The sequence below is a fragment of the Sorghum bicolor genome, chromosome 8, assembly GCF_000003195.3.
Source record: "Sorghum bicolor cultivar BTx623 chromosome 8, Sorghum_bicolor_NCBIv3, whole genome shotgun sequence".
In the NCBI taxonomy this organism is placed as follows: domain Eukaryota; kingdom Viridiplantae; phylum Streptophyta; class Magnoliopsida; order Poales; family Poaceae; genus Sorghum; species Sorghum bicolor.
Window position 1 is genome coordinate 19,539,777 of NC_012877.2, and position 13,530 is coordinate 19,553,306.

The following is a 13,530-nucleotide window of genomic DNA, read 5'->3' on the forward strand; positions in this document are numbered from 1 at the left end:
CATCTCATTCCTCTCAAAAACCTTCAAAGTGCAAGAAAGGTATGTATCCCCTCAAAAGAGCAAAAGTAGAATTAGACTTTCACCATTATTTTCATCATTATCACCATCATCACCATACACCATTCATCTGCCACACATGCACATCTTGATTTGATTTATTGACTTGTTTCTCTAGATCCATGGTTTGACTATGCAATAAATGTCTTGTAAGTATGTATTAGCTGTCTCCCACCTATGAGCTCCAGATATCAAAACCTTGTTAGAGTAGGGTGAGAGAGAAGGAAATATCATTATGCCTCATACCACAAATACCACATACTTTGAGAGAAGGCATATATCATACTGCCTTGGTAAGGATCCAGAAATACCACAAAAGAGAGACTAGAGAGAGTCATACAAGGAATCTCTGAGTTTTATTTGAAAATCTGCAAAAACTCCAGAGCTATAGTTGATCAAAGAACAAGAGACATGGTGCTTGACTTGACCGTTCTATCTTTTAACTGCTCAAGACACAAGTGATGGTTGCAAGCCCCATGGTGGAATGTAATATGAGTAAGTTTAAATCTTAACAGTTTACCTTAACCTAGAGATGAGATCTTGTTTGTCGCAAAAAAAAATAGAGATGAGATCTTGTTTGAACGCATGAGTACCTTTAAGGCATAAAACCACTGCAAAAACTCTTGAGTCCATCCTTGCTCAGGGACGAGCAAGAGGTAAGCTTGGGGGAGTTTGTTGACGGTCCTTAAGTATCAAATTTAATCATCAAATAAATAAAGAAAAGGATCCAAATGCAACCAACACCTAGACTTAGGGTTTTATCTCACAGAATTCCACAAGTTTTGGTGTTTGTCTATTTCTCAGGGGGTTATCAGGAAATATGGAGGAAAGGCCCACACGTCGGGTTTACATAGAGATATTAACGTGCCACGCAATTTTCTATCATCTAGAAGACTCCAGAAGCCACAGGAACGAACGGGAAGCCGAGCGGGCTCGGGGGCAGGGCGCCCGCCCTCCGCCCTTGGGTGCCGGCCTAGCTACAGAGTCCAATTAGGACTCGTTTCGCGGATTATGCTCCACCGACCTAATGGATCAAGGATAACCGTTCAATCAATGTCGATTTGATCCGACGGCCCAGATTCACTTGAGGGGACTATATAAGCAGACCCCCTGGCCCCTGGAGGAGGCACCCCTTGATCATTATTCAATATTCATAGACAGAGCAAAAGCTAGGGTTTTGAGATGAGAGCTCTGCTCTCTTCTCTAAACTAGAGTAGATCTAGATAGTAGCGAGATGGAGAGCGAGGGAGGATTGGAGGAGAGGCCGGCCTGTCGGTTCTTCCTCCAGTTGTACTTCGTCATGATAAAGCTCTAATCAAGCTTGCTCATGGGATGACTCTGGTAATCTACTTCTAATTCATTATGCAATTACTAATCATGTATGTTCTGGTTCACAACTCTTTTGAGTACTTTAATCTATATGACGCTATAGGTGAGAGTTGTAGTATAGGTGTAAGCGTGGTGCTTAGACCTAGATTACTTGTGGATATCCCCTGTCTAGCTGGATCGTGTGGTAGGCCGCGTAGGTGACAGTTACGTTGGTCCCCTGTAGTCCACCTCTTGTTAGCTGGACGGGTAGGGTTTATCAGCCTATGGATAAGCATCCTTTGTGGTGTATTCTTATCACGTGGTTCGTCCCAGACATAGACATACCCCTTTGAAGTAGAGAAACCATAGTTATCCTCTCTATTCACCTACCATCGCCCATATACCAGAATTGCTCTACTCTCTATTCCCATATTATCACCCATTGTTATCTTACCTTTAATATTGTTCTTATTCAATTCTACCATCTTTCCTATTCACACCTATCTATCTATCTTGGTTAAGTTAGAGCGTAGTTGGTTCTCCCGTTTCCCTGTGGATACGATAAAACCTTTAATCGGGTAAAAGCTACAACGGTATCCGTGCGCTTGCGGATTCATCTGTGTGCGTATAAATACCATAGTACACTCTAGTGCCATGCTGGGGATGACAACCTAGTATTCAAGTGGTGTTAGCAAGTGTCAACAGCAGGGCTTTTTGCCATAAACTCTGGGGGCATACCATATCCCCACCAGTTGGAAGGAACAGGTCCTGACATTGCCAATGCCAACAAATCTATTGCAAGTTTGATTTGCCCATCTGACGTTGATGGATTAGTCGTCATTGGTGTAGACTGCGCATTAGTGATCCCTAGTGTGCTTGGAGGAGAAGTAGCCTCTGTACCCGCAACGGCTGTAGTAGCCGATGGAGCTGTAACCAATGATGACCCTGGCTGATGGTAGGCAGGACCCACATAAGATGGTGGCACTTGTCCTTCTTTGAAAGTTCTAGCCACAGCATTGAAAGCTGTATTGGACAGCACACTAGATCGATTGATTAGAGCACGATTAATAGCACTGTCGACCATCTCTTGAAGTTTACCAGGATTGGCTTCAAAAGTTATCTGCCGAGGTGTCGGCAATGCTTCCTTTTGGATCACCTCGCCACTCCAGTTGATGCTGAAGGATTTCAAACATAGCTGCTTGTAATCCTCCATAGCTTTTCCCATAGCTTGCTTCTGCTCATCTCTGAGATTGGCTTCTGTCATGGGGATGACGTTCTCCAAGTCGAAATCAGTGTTTGACATGTTGATCTTGATCTTGAATCTATGTCCCACTGGGTGTGCCAAAAGATGTGTTGATGCAAAAGCTGATCTGCAAACACAAAGGGCTAATACCCGATTCAAACATTAAGGCGTGCCAGCCGATTTGAACTTACAATCGACAAAGGTGGTAACTCAAACACTTTGGTCCCAACAACAGCGATGCACCTGGATGTCACGACTAAGAGGTGTTCACGCGGAACTTTGAGAACACGCCGAGTTTGACTTGACGAAATCCTAAGAACTCGAAAAGTAGATGCTAGAATTTGTGTAAAAACTTGTGTTTGATTGATTGATAGATATCTCATTACATTGCCATGGGTTCTACATTTATACCCTGTTCAAAGAGCTACAACCAGACACGGCTAGAACTCGAATTCTAAATTAAACAGAATCCGTATACAAAACAAACTCTAATAACTATGGAAAGTATTAAATTATCTTCCACGATCCGACCAGCACACCGCCATGAGTTAATCGGTAATCCATGCGTCTTTCTCCATGACCATCGGCAGACCGCCTTTCACAGCCATCGGCAACCATCAGCACTAGTCATTGCCATGAACGCATCACCACTCCTGGACTTGGTCATATTCTGTTGTTTTCCTATCGGCACCAACCCTCATCAGCAACTCTCCTATAGACTAGTCGCCATTTTTCCACCTGCCGATTTACACCACATTAACTCCGGTGCGTATCCAAAGATACGTGTCCAAAAACGGTGTCAACAAGCAGCTTCCTTGTTCAGACCACGACAAAAGTGGTAGTACAGTACCTGGTCAGGCAGGGAAAGGTTTGGACCGAAATTGGTAAGGCTTGTGAACCTAGCCCAGGCTGCTCCTAAAGTTTCCTTCTCTCTTTGTTTGAATGTAAGAATTTTGATTTTAAGGTCAGCGATTCGAAAAAGTGGGAAGAAAGCGAGACAAAAGTTGTCTCAAAGTTCATCCCAATTTCCATTAATGCCTCCTACAGAATGAGCATACCACTTTTTTGCTCTTCCCAAAAGGGAGACTGGAAATAATTTCTATTTAAGGGTTTCTTGTGTCATGCCAGAAATAGATTGGCAAGAGCACAACTGCTCGAATTCTCTAAGGTGGGTGTATGGATCTTCATCTACTTGCCTAGAGAAGGGTTGCTCCTGAATCATGGCTATTAGATCAGGGCCGAGGTCGTAGCCATCTGTAAGAATTGGATGTGATGATGGCGGTGGCTCTAATAACTCACCCTTTGGAGCAAAGAATTTATAGATAGGAGTGAAATCCATGTGGTATGGTGAAAATGGTGAGGTGAGTGTGGTAAAAAAAGGAAAAAAAGGATACACACACGACTTGGTTCGAAACTAGCACAGCTACCGTCCCTGGCAACGGCGCCAGAAAGCTTGTTGGGTATTTTAAACACAAACAGAAAAATCCGCAAGCGCATGGATACCGATGTAGCTTTCACCCGAGAGTATTCCAGAGTATCGATTTTCCACAGGGAACGTGAGTGTACTAATTAAGATTCAAGATCGCCCAAGGATAACTATATAATTATTTTTGGTGGGAAGAGAGGAAGTTTCCTGAGAGTTCTCTAGTTGATCTAAGAATCAAGAATTACTTCAAAGATTATTTATTTCGGGACATCAGAACACTAACCACAGAAAGAGATGGGTAGGGGGCTCGGAAGCTCTGACTACAGTCCTACAAACACCGATCCGAACGAGGTGGAATACGTCGACCGTTAGGGCTGTCACTACCCTAGGGCTACCACACCAATCCGCACGATTGGGTGTAATTCCAGGTAATTGCAAGACTAAACACCACATCTAATCTATTAATTACTACTCTAGCGTTGCAAAGACTAGAGCACTTGATGCAAGCGGGAATCCAATAAATAACTTGAATGTAAATAAAAGTAATTAAAGAACTTAGGAATTATGAATTGAAGAACTTGGAGAACGATGAAGAACGAACCAGTTGCTACAAAAGTACAATGTTGAGGAAGATCCGACAGATCTGGCTCCTCCTCCGCTCCCCTATTCTCTCTCCCTATTTTCTAGATTACAACTAGAACTAACTAGAACTAGAACTAGATGAACTAGAACTAGAACTAGATGAACTAGAGGGATCATCTCTACATGGATGAATAATTGAAACCCTAGCTTTGATTCTGTAGAAGAGATATCTTCTCCAGGGGCCAGGGGGCTTGCTTATATAGCCCTTCCAAATGAACGTGGGCCGTCGGATCAAACCGACCTTAATCGCACGGTTTTCCTTAATCCCTTAGGTCGGTGGAGCATGATCCGCGAGGCAGGGCCTGATTGGCCAAGACACCTCGGCGGGCGCCCAAGGGGGGAGGGCGGGCGCCCAGACCCCAGGCCCGCTCGGCCTCCCTCTCATTCCCGTGGCTTCTGGAGTCTTCTAGATGATAGAAAATTGCCGCACACGTTAATATCTCTATGTAAACCTGACATATGGGCCTTTCCTCCATATTTCCTGATAACCCCCTGCAGAAATAGACAAACATCAAAACTCGTGGAATTCTATCAGATAAAACCCTAAGTCTAGGTGTTGGTTGCATATAGGTCCTTTTCCCTGATTAGTTGACAGTTAAATGTGAGCATTAAGGACCGTCAACAGCCCCCACAGAAATTCGATCGTTAATAAACCCCTACTTGATCACTAATGCTCAAGCAGGGGCTCAGGGGCTACTGTCGAGGGTGTCAATAAGGGGTACCCAAATAGACATCCCTAACAAAGGATAAAAAGCTAACCCGCAAGTCAGACTCGACATCCCCCTCTATGAATGCACGCTAATCGACGCCCTGACTCAACCCACGACACGCTCAATGATCGATCCTGGTCTCGGTTACGGAAATATGGTCGAGCGAACGACTAAAGGCTTAAACCTAGATGACCCTCGATTACGGAAGTGGTGTCGAGCGAACCGACCAGCCTCGAGTGCAAAGGCGCGCCCCTGCTGCCCGCTCCCAGTACAGGGTTCAGAGCATTTAATGCCACTAACAGGTTCCCACCTAACCCTGCGAGCACAGCAAGCATGTTGATGGGTCGTGCGCCCATCAAATCCCACTTTCTCCCACCTTTATCCCCGAATTTGGAAGAAGGTACATGCCATTACTGTCACAACAGGCATAACGTCCCATCAGAAAACCTCTCGAGACGTAGAAGTCAGCGCTCTTGTACATGGACGACGCCTGAACCGACAGACCCTCGAGCCCGTATGCTCCTTCCTAGAGAAGGATTGAGCAACAGAAGTCAGTGCGTGAACCACTCCCGACGTGACGTCTGCTACAAACGTACAAGCGTGCGTGTTCGTGAACCAATACCCAATGGTATACAGGAGATAAGCTCAGGAGGTACACGCACCATCATCGCCAGAGTACGCTGCAACAAGACAGGTCGACGCCATGCCGGTATGGAAGCCTCGAGTAGACCCGCGCCATACCCCTATCGAGGCCTACTCTGGCGCCTACGCCCTGTAACCTTGAGCCTCCCCTTGGACTATAAAAGGGGACGCTGAGGCCGAGCTAAAGGCAAGCAAGATACATAGAACGATAATCGCAGACACCACACCACGCCTAGGACTTAGAACCCGCATCAAATCTTTCTTGTATTCGCCCCTGTACAAGCACTTAGGTGCAAGATAATACAAACTCTCCCCCCCTGCTGGACGTAGGGCCTTCTTTTGCCCGAACCAGGATAAACCCTTGTGTCCATCTTGCATCACCATCCGGAAAGGAGAACACGCACACAAATTCACTCATTGGTGTTACCCTAGGGTTGAAACGCCGACACTAGCTAGTGAGGTTGGATCTGACAATGGTGATAGCTATTTTCGACCATTTTAGATAGGGTTGCATGATCTGTACTCATTGGCACCGCGAAGGATGAGCTTGTGTCCCCAAAATATCATGATGTCGCTCCCAGAAGTTGAGAGCCTATCCTTGCCCCCTTTCCTTCTTTCACCATCAACCCATGAGGAGGAGGCTTCTTCTCATTCTATGGCTTTAGAGGTACTCGTGGAGTACTTCTTCAAGAGCTTGCACTCCTTGTAGGCATGTTTATTACCAGGTATACATGATTTGGGCATAACTTGTTCATAAGTTCGTCAAATTTTCCTGCTCGGGTCAACATCGTCCTGGCTGCTGGGATCACGATCATTTCCATAAGCCAAAGCCAATCGCCTTTGTGTTTCTTGTCTTTATTTACTAGTATAAGAAAAAAATCTTTTGCGAGACATTTTAAAATTATTTTCAGAGGCGAGCACCACTTTCGACCGTGCCTCAGATTAATCGAGGTGTTAGTTTTTATTAACTATGGCGGTCACAAAAACCACCTCGCAAAATCGACTACTTTACCGAGGCGGTTATCTCAAGACAACCGCTTCTAAAAATAGTTTATTTTCAGAGGCGGACCCTCTTGTAAAAACCAGCTCCGTAAATCTATTTTTAGAGGTAGTTACGCATTAAAACCCACCTCAGTAGTTGAAGGCCCAGCAGCAGCCCATAGCGGCTTGATATGTGCCGATTGTATATATACACACACATTCAAACCCTAACGTAACTCCCAGCCCACCCACACCCTCAGCCACCGCTCCCCCACACCAACCCTGACGCCCGCTCCCACTCCCTCAAGCCTGACGCCCTCGACTCCCCCCTCCAACTGCGATCCCCTCCCTTCTCGGTGACCCTCCACAACCTGACAGCCCTCTCTCTCTCACTCCCTATCCCCCTCTCTCTCTCCACAGGCACGAGCACGGACGGCTCCTCTTGCGGCTCCTCCACAGGCGCGGGTGGCACAGCGTCACAGAGATGAGTTCGTAGGCGGCACGGTTCCTCCATAGGCACACGCGGCACGACGTTACAAGGGTAGGCTTGAGGGTGGGGTGGCTCCCATCTCTGCTCTCCATTCGTGTGATGACGACATGGAGGTGCGAGCAAGGTGGATCTGGTGGAGGCCAGCGCCGTCGGTCGTCCCTCTCTCTCTCGAAGCAAGATGCCACGCGCGGCGAGCTCCTCCGCCTCTACATCAGCAGACGACACCTCCACAGTGGCAAGGAGGCTGGACCCGGTTGCCAGAAGGCTAGATCTGGTGGCCAGGAGGGCGGATCTGCGGCGAAGGTCCTGCTCTGATTGTGGATGTAGCAGCGTCGGGCATCCTCCGAGCTCCTCCACCTCTTCTTCATGCACGTGCACGGCAGCAGTGTGGGCAACTAGGGGCAGCGGTGATAGTTGTCTCGACTCCAAGCCCTAGATAGGCTCGTGGGCAGGTTCTTGTTTTTTTAATTTTGTTGCTTTATTAACGGTGACGAGCATCTGGACTGTCTGTGTAAACTGCTTTTTTATGATGACCTTCCTTGCGAGGTGGACGAAAAAAATCGCCTTGAAAAAACCATTTTTCCTGCCTCCATAAAAATGTTGCAGTAGTGATTTGACAACAATGGTTTCGAATCATCATCATCATCATCACCATTTTTGTATTGCCTTGGCTTTGCCCATGTTGAAGTTGACGTCGACTGCCTCATCTGGCCAACACTGCCACAACAATTGGAATCACTTTACCATTTCCACGAGCTAGCTGCCTTTGTGTTTCTTGTCTTCATTCGACGATGATGGTGGGGAGTCATAATTGTAGGGTCTATCTATGGATAACTCATGTGATTATACACCATTTTATCACCTGAGTGACACAACACCTTAAATCACTCAACTCTAATAAACAAAACAATGGCTCTCCGTCACTCGATTCCTATAACCACAAGATTAAAATCCAACGAACCAAATAAAACAAATTAAAACTAGAGTGAAAATTCAAAAGAACAAAGACAGATTTATCAGATAATTTCTATGAAACACAAATTAGAAGATGATAAAAAAAAGAAAAAGACAGATTTATCAAATAATTTCTATGAAAGGCAAATTAGAAGAAGATCAAAGCAAAAAAAAAGAAAAAAGACAGATAAAATTAGTAGATCAGGCAAATTAGAAGAGAAATCAAATGAAAAAACATAGAAGCGTTCAGATAATTGAAATGACCTTTCTCATTTACAAATAACGAATTTACAACAATTAAACACAGAACTTACACCCAAATTGGAACAGTAAAATATGTTACAATAACATCACTACGGGAGAGGCAAAATTCCCCGAGTGTCGTAGGCTTCCCCGAGTGTCAAAAATCAGACACTCGGAGAAGCCATTCTTCCCCGAGTGTTGCACTCGGAGAAGAACTGCACTCGGGGAAGAGAGGCTTCCCCGAGTGTCGTAGTGTACCTGACACTCGGGGAAGAGCGGCACTCGGGGAAAGCTCTCTTTCCCGAGCGCAACACTCGGGGAAGAGCCGCGCCCAGGAAAGAAAAGGGTTACTTGACGGCTGTAACATCCAAAAATTCACATTCAAAAATCACTCGCATTAAAAAAATTATTTTCAAAATATATTTCAAAAACTATAAATCATTTGAGCTCTATAGTATCTCCATCTAATTCTTTTTCCATCCATTCTAGTTATTTATCTTTAAATATAACCTGCACCGCATGAAATGAGCATCATATGTCCGCTACTTATCCCTCTTGCTCGCTCGCTCTGCCCGATACCCGGCAACGGCGCGTGCGCCGACCCCACCACCATCTGCTGGTGATTATTGTAAGTAAAATTAACTGTTGTTCAGGAAATTATAAATCTATGATGCTCCAATAATGCATTTTTGGGATGGTCAAGAAGAATCAAATAGACCAGTGCATTCTTTCACTTAGGAGTTCATTTCAGTAATAACCAAATAATGGCTAGTTCTGATATCTGCATAATGAATATGAGAACTGAACAAAAGACACATGCATGCTTTGCTTCATCCCACCTCGTAGTCATACTAGACTACTTCTGTTTTTGAAAGTTCAATTTTCAGATTTTGGAAATAAATAATCTAGAATATTTGCTTAACAGTATCTGATAATATGCTAATGCACAATTTCAACTTGGTTGGTTAAGAGAACACTTCAACTTGAAAGCTAAAATGAAAAAATGTAATTGCAAATAGGAGATGAGGATTCATGCTTGATTTTTCTGGAAGTGATGGTTTTACTAATATTTGATGTTGCAAACAGAAATTGCTTAAATGAGTTATCCTGGAGGTTTTGAAAAGGACGAGTTATCTCCCAGGCGTCTAATTTTGAGTTATCTGCTTTACTATGTAATTACCCATTAGTAAAGAACACTACAAGAAAGGAACGGTTAACTTGCTTACTGCTTTGAGCTTGCTCACGTGCAATCTTCTCTCTTTTTTGCAGCATCAATCGGGGACAGCGTCAAACCATGTCGGAGAGTCGAAGGCATCGCACGCCGGGCCATCCCCACCTGGACCGTTGCCGGGATCGCACATTGGGGCGTCCCAACCCTCGCCGGCATCTTCAGAGTCGTTTTTATGTATTGAACTTGTCTTGGAATAATGTGTACTTTTGAACATGCGGTTTGTAATATAATGTGGATTTTGTACAAATTTGATCGTTTGTGATATATAAATGTGGTTTGTGATATATTACTGTTGATTTGTGGTTTGTGATACATATATGCTTTGTTGTTTACATGGAAAATCAAAAAATAAAAAAAAAAGATTTTCAGAGTGGCTTCCCCGAGTGCATGGGTTGTGGCACTCGGGGAAGAGAGTTTCTTCCCCGAGTGCTTGGGTTGCGGCGCTCGGGGAAGAGGGTTTCTTCCCCGAGTGTTTAGGCTGCGACGCTCGGTGAAGAGGGTGTCTTCCCCGAGTGTCTGGGCTGCGGCGCTCGGGGAAGAGGTTGTCTTCCCCGAGTGTTACACTCGGGGAAGATTTTTTTTTTTTAAAAAAAAAAAGAGACGGAAACGGCGCCGGCTGCCCTCCAACGGCGTCAACTGTTCCCCGAGTGTCACGACGGCTCTCGGGAAAGCCTTTTCCGAGTGTACGATTTTTGGCTCTCGGGGAAGACGTCTTTCCCGTGAAGAAATACCCCGGACACTCGTCCACAAGTGTTGCACTCGGGGAAGTCTTCCCCGAGTGCAATTGGACCTTCTCCGAGTGCATTTGACACTAGGGGAAGTCACTACTTCCTCTAGTGCATGTAATTAAATATTTGCAACTAGGAGCACGATGTAGTCAACGAGGACCGTACTCCCTGCCGTGATAATTGCCGGCGACACAAAAAAAAAAAGGGAGGAGGCCGTTACCTGCCCCTGCTGGGCCTCTCTCTGTGCCCACGTTGCTCTGGCCATACGGGACGGCGCTGGTCTTCCTCATGTGGGATAGAAGGGTGCTGGGCGTGCGGTATGGTGGCGTCAGAATGGCGGGGCAGCAGGAGCGCACGCACGGTGTGGTCGCGCTGGGACGGCGGGGCAGCAAGGGCAGGCGAGCGGTGCCGCGGCTTGGCAGCGGTGCGGTGGGAAAAAAAAGTTGTGGTCGACAGCAGTCCGATAAGACTGAGGAACCACGGCACCCTGCGGCTCGCCACTTGTTGGCTGCTGCGTTGCCGCACTTTATCTGTATCATCAAAGCGTCATCGGATGGCTAGGAAAATCGAGTGACGAGAGGCTTAGAAACACCCGAGCGACCAACAGATTTAGCGTAATTCTACCCCTGATCAGCTGCATGCACAACAAGACAACCATTGTTCACATTCCTTCGCTGCCTTTTGTTGATGAGTTGAGAATAAGCGGATCATCGTGCTGAAGAAGAGAACTCACAATCACTAGTAGCAAGTTTGTCGTACCAATCGTCACAGTTTTCACGGTGCTGACATGTGTACGTAGCAGATTTTGACGGCGCTGCTGAATTCAACAATTGGATTGACAATTTGTACAACGATGAAGGATGCATATCGGACATTCGGACTATTTCAGAGTGAAGTTTCCTTGTCAGAAAGAGCTAAGAGTTCATCAGCTGTAGCTTTCTCAAGGAAAATTGAAATCACTGATCGAACAAAAGGTGAACAGGGGACCAACCACCAAAATACCACGGAAACGCGGCCATATCTGTTGAATGTACAGTTTCTAACAAACAATCAATCAATACAGTGAAGAACGACACTACCTAGTACAACATTTCCTGGACAAAACTCTGAACTAATATAATGCAACAAATTATTTGGTGTGCTTGCTCATCATCGAGGTGCCTGCTGCATGGCAATGGAAAAATTGCTCCCGAGCAAGCACCTTGACACGCTTGATGTACTCCTGGAAGCTGATGAGGTCGCCGTCCTCCAGGGCGTGGCCAAGGGCGTCCACGGTGTCGTCCACGGCGAGCTCCGACGCCTTGCTCTCGAGCCACCGCGGCGCGTCGCCCGCCGCCGCGTGCGGTGCCAGAGGCGGTGGCGCTCTCGCGTCGTGCTCGGGCGCGCGGCTGCTTGTTTTGTGCAGCCAGGCCAGCAGCTTGCCGCGGTGGCTAAGGCTGGCCGTCACGGCGCGCTCCAGCCGCAACCTCTCGTCTTCGAGGTCGCGGACGGCGCGGTCCATGGCGTCGCCCCGCGCTCGGAGGCTGCCTTGGATGGAGGACATGGCGTGTATGTCCTCGTCCACGTGGCCGCGGAAGGCGGCCGTGTCCCTGCCCAGCCTCGACACAAGCTCGTCGAGCAGCGCCGTGCGCATGCGCTCCTGCTCCTCCTCCACCGGCGTCGCTCTGGTCGTGGCGTGGACGACGGCGGAGCCGAAGCGGGGTGTCAGCGGGTGGCACATCCTCAAGGCCGCAACAAGGCTCCGCACGAGGCCAGCGAGGCTGGAGCGCGGCACGGCCCAGTCCTCGAGGTAGGGCACCGTGCGGCGGACGCGCCCGGTGCGGTGGTCGACGAAGGGGTGGTCGCGGGCGAGCGAGAGCGGAGCCGCCGACGACGGCGCCGCGGCGGGGAAGACGTAGGCGAGCGGCGGCAGGTACGGGTACTCCCGGGGAAGCCATAGCGTGAGGAGCACCGGCGGCAGGGCGGAGGAGACGGTGAGGAGGCCCCGCGCGTTGAGCAGCACGGTGGACGCGCCGCTGTCGCTGGTGTAGGTGTCGACGGACGGCGACAGGGTGGGGAACTCCTGGAGGACGGCGAGGACGTGCTTCCGGACTAGCCACCGGAGATCAGGGTACTCGTACGGAGCCAGCGCCGCGTCTACCAGCACCACCGTGCCGGTGGCTGCTGCCGTCGTCGTCGCCATGCATGCCCGTCCGTCTTGGATCGCAAACAATCGAGGGAAGATATGGGTGCAGCGGTGATCGAGGCTGCTTCTGTTTGTTTCTTTCGGTAGCGCCCGGCCAAGACCGGTCGAAAATGAGATGTTTGTTTAGTGTTAAGTACGACTTCGACGCGGATTGACAGTAACGAGAAGTTTCTGCTACACGCTATACGCAAAACCTAGCAAAGTTTCCATTGAATTTAAGCTGTTCATACGGTGACAGCTATATATGCCTGCAATTACCGACCTGTTTACTTGTCAAATAAATTGTGTTATAATTTCCTTGGAGATGACCTATTTTTATCTTTTGCATTTTGTTATGAGAGTTTACAAATAGCAACAAATGCCAAGTCAATTTGCCAAAGCCTTTGGAGATACTCTTACTCTCATCTATATATCTCTAGATTTAAGGTGTATATGACCGGACGAAATGTATATAGACAAAGTATATGATCATACTAGACCATCTAGAGTGATATTATGTTAAGTATACATACATACATAGAGTATATGGTTATACTTATTGTACATAATATAATAGTGGCATTTTAGTAATATATTTAAAATATAATTTTTTTTAAAAAAATTTCGCTTGGTAAGATCTAGAGTATCTTAATATGAGTATATAAGCATACTCAAACCGATAAACAAGTATGAATACATACACAATATATA

The 13,530-nt window shown here is 47.0% G+C and overlaps 1 protein-coding gene across 1 annotated transcript; it reads right to left on the reverse strand.

The window, feature by feature from the left end:
* On the reverse strand, positions 11,678-13,075 carry LOC8155684 (protein ELC-like). Its single transcript, XM_002489233.2, has one exon. The coding sequence runs from the start codon at positions 12,835-12,837 to the stop codon at positions 11,785-11,787; it is 1,053 nt and encodes a 350-aa protein (XP_002489278.2). The 5' UTR covers positions 12,838-13,075; the 3' UTR covers positions 11,678-11,784.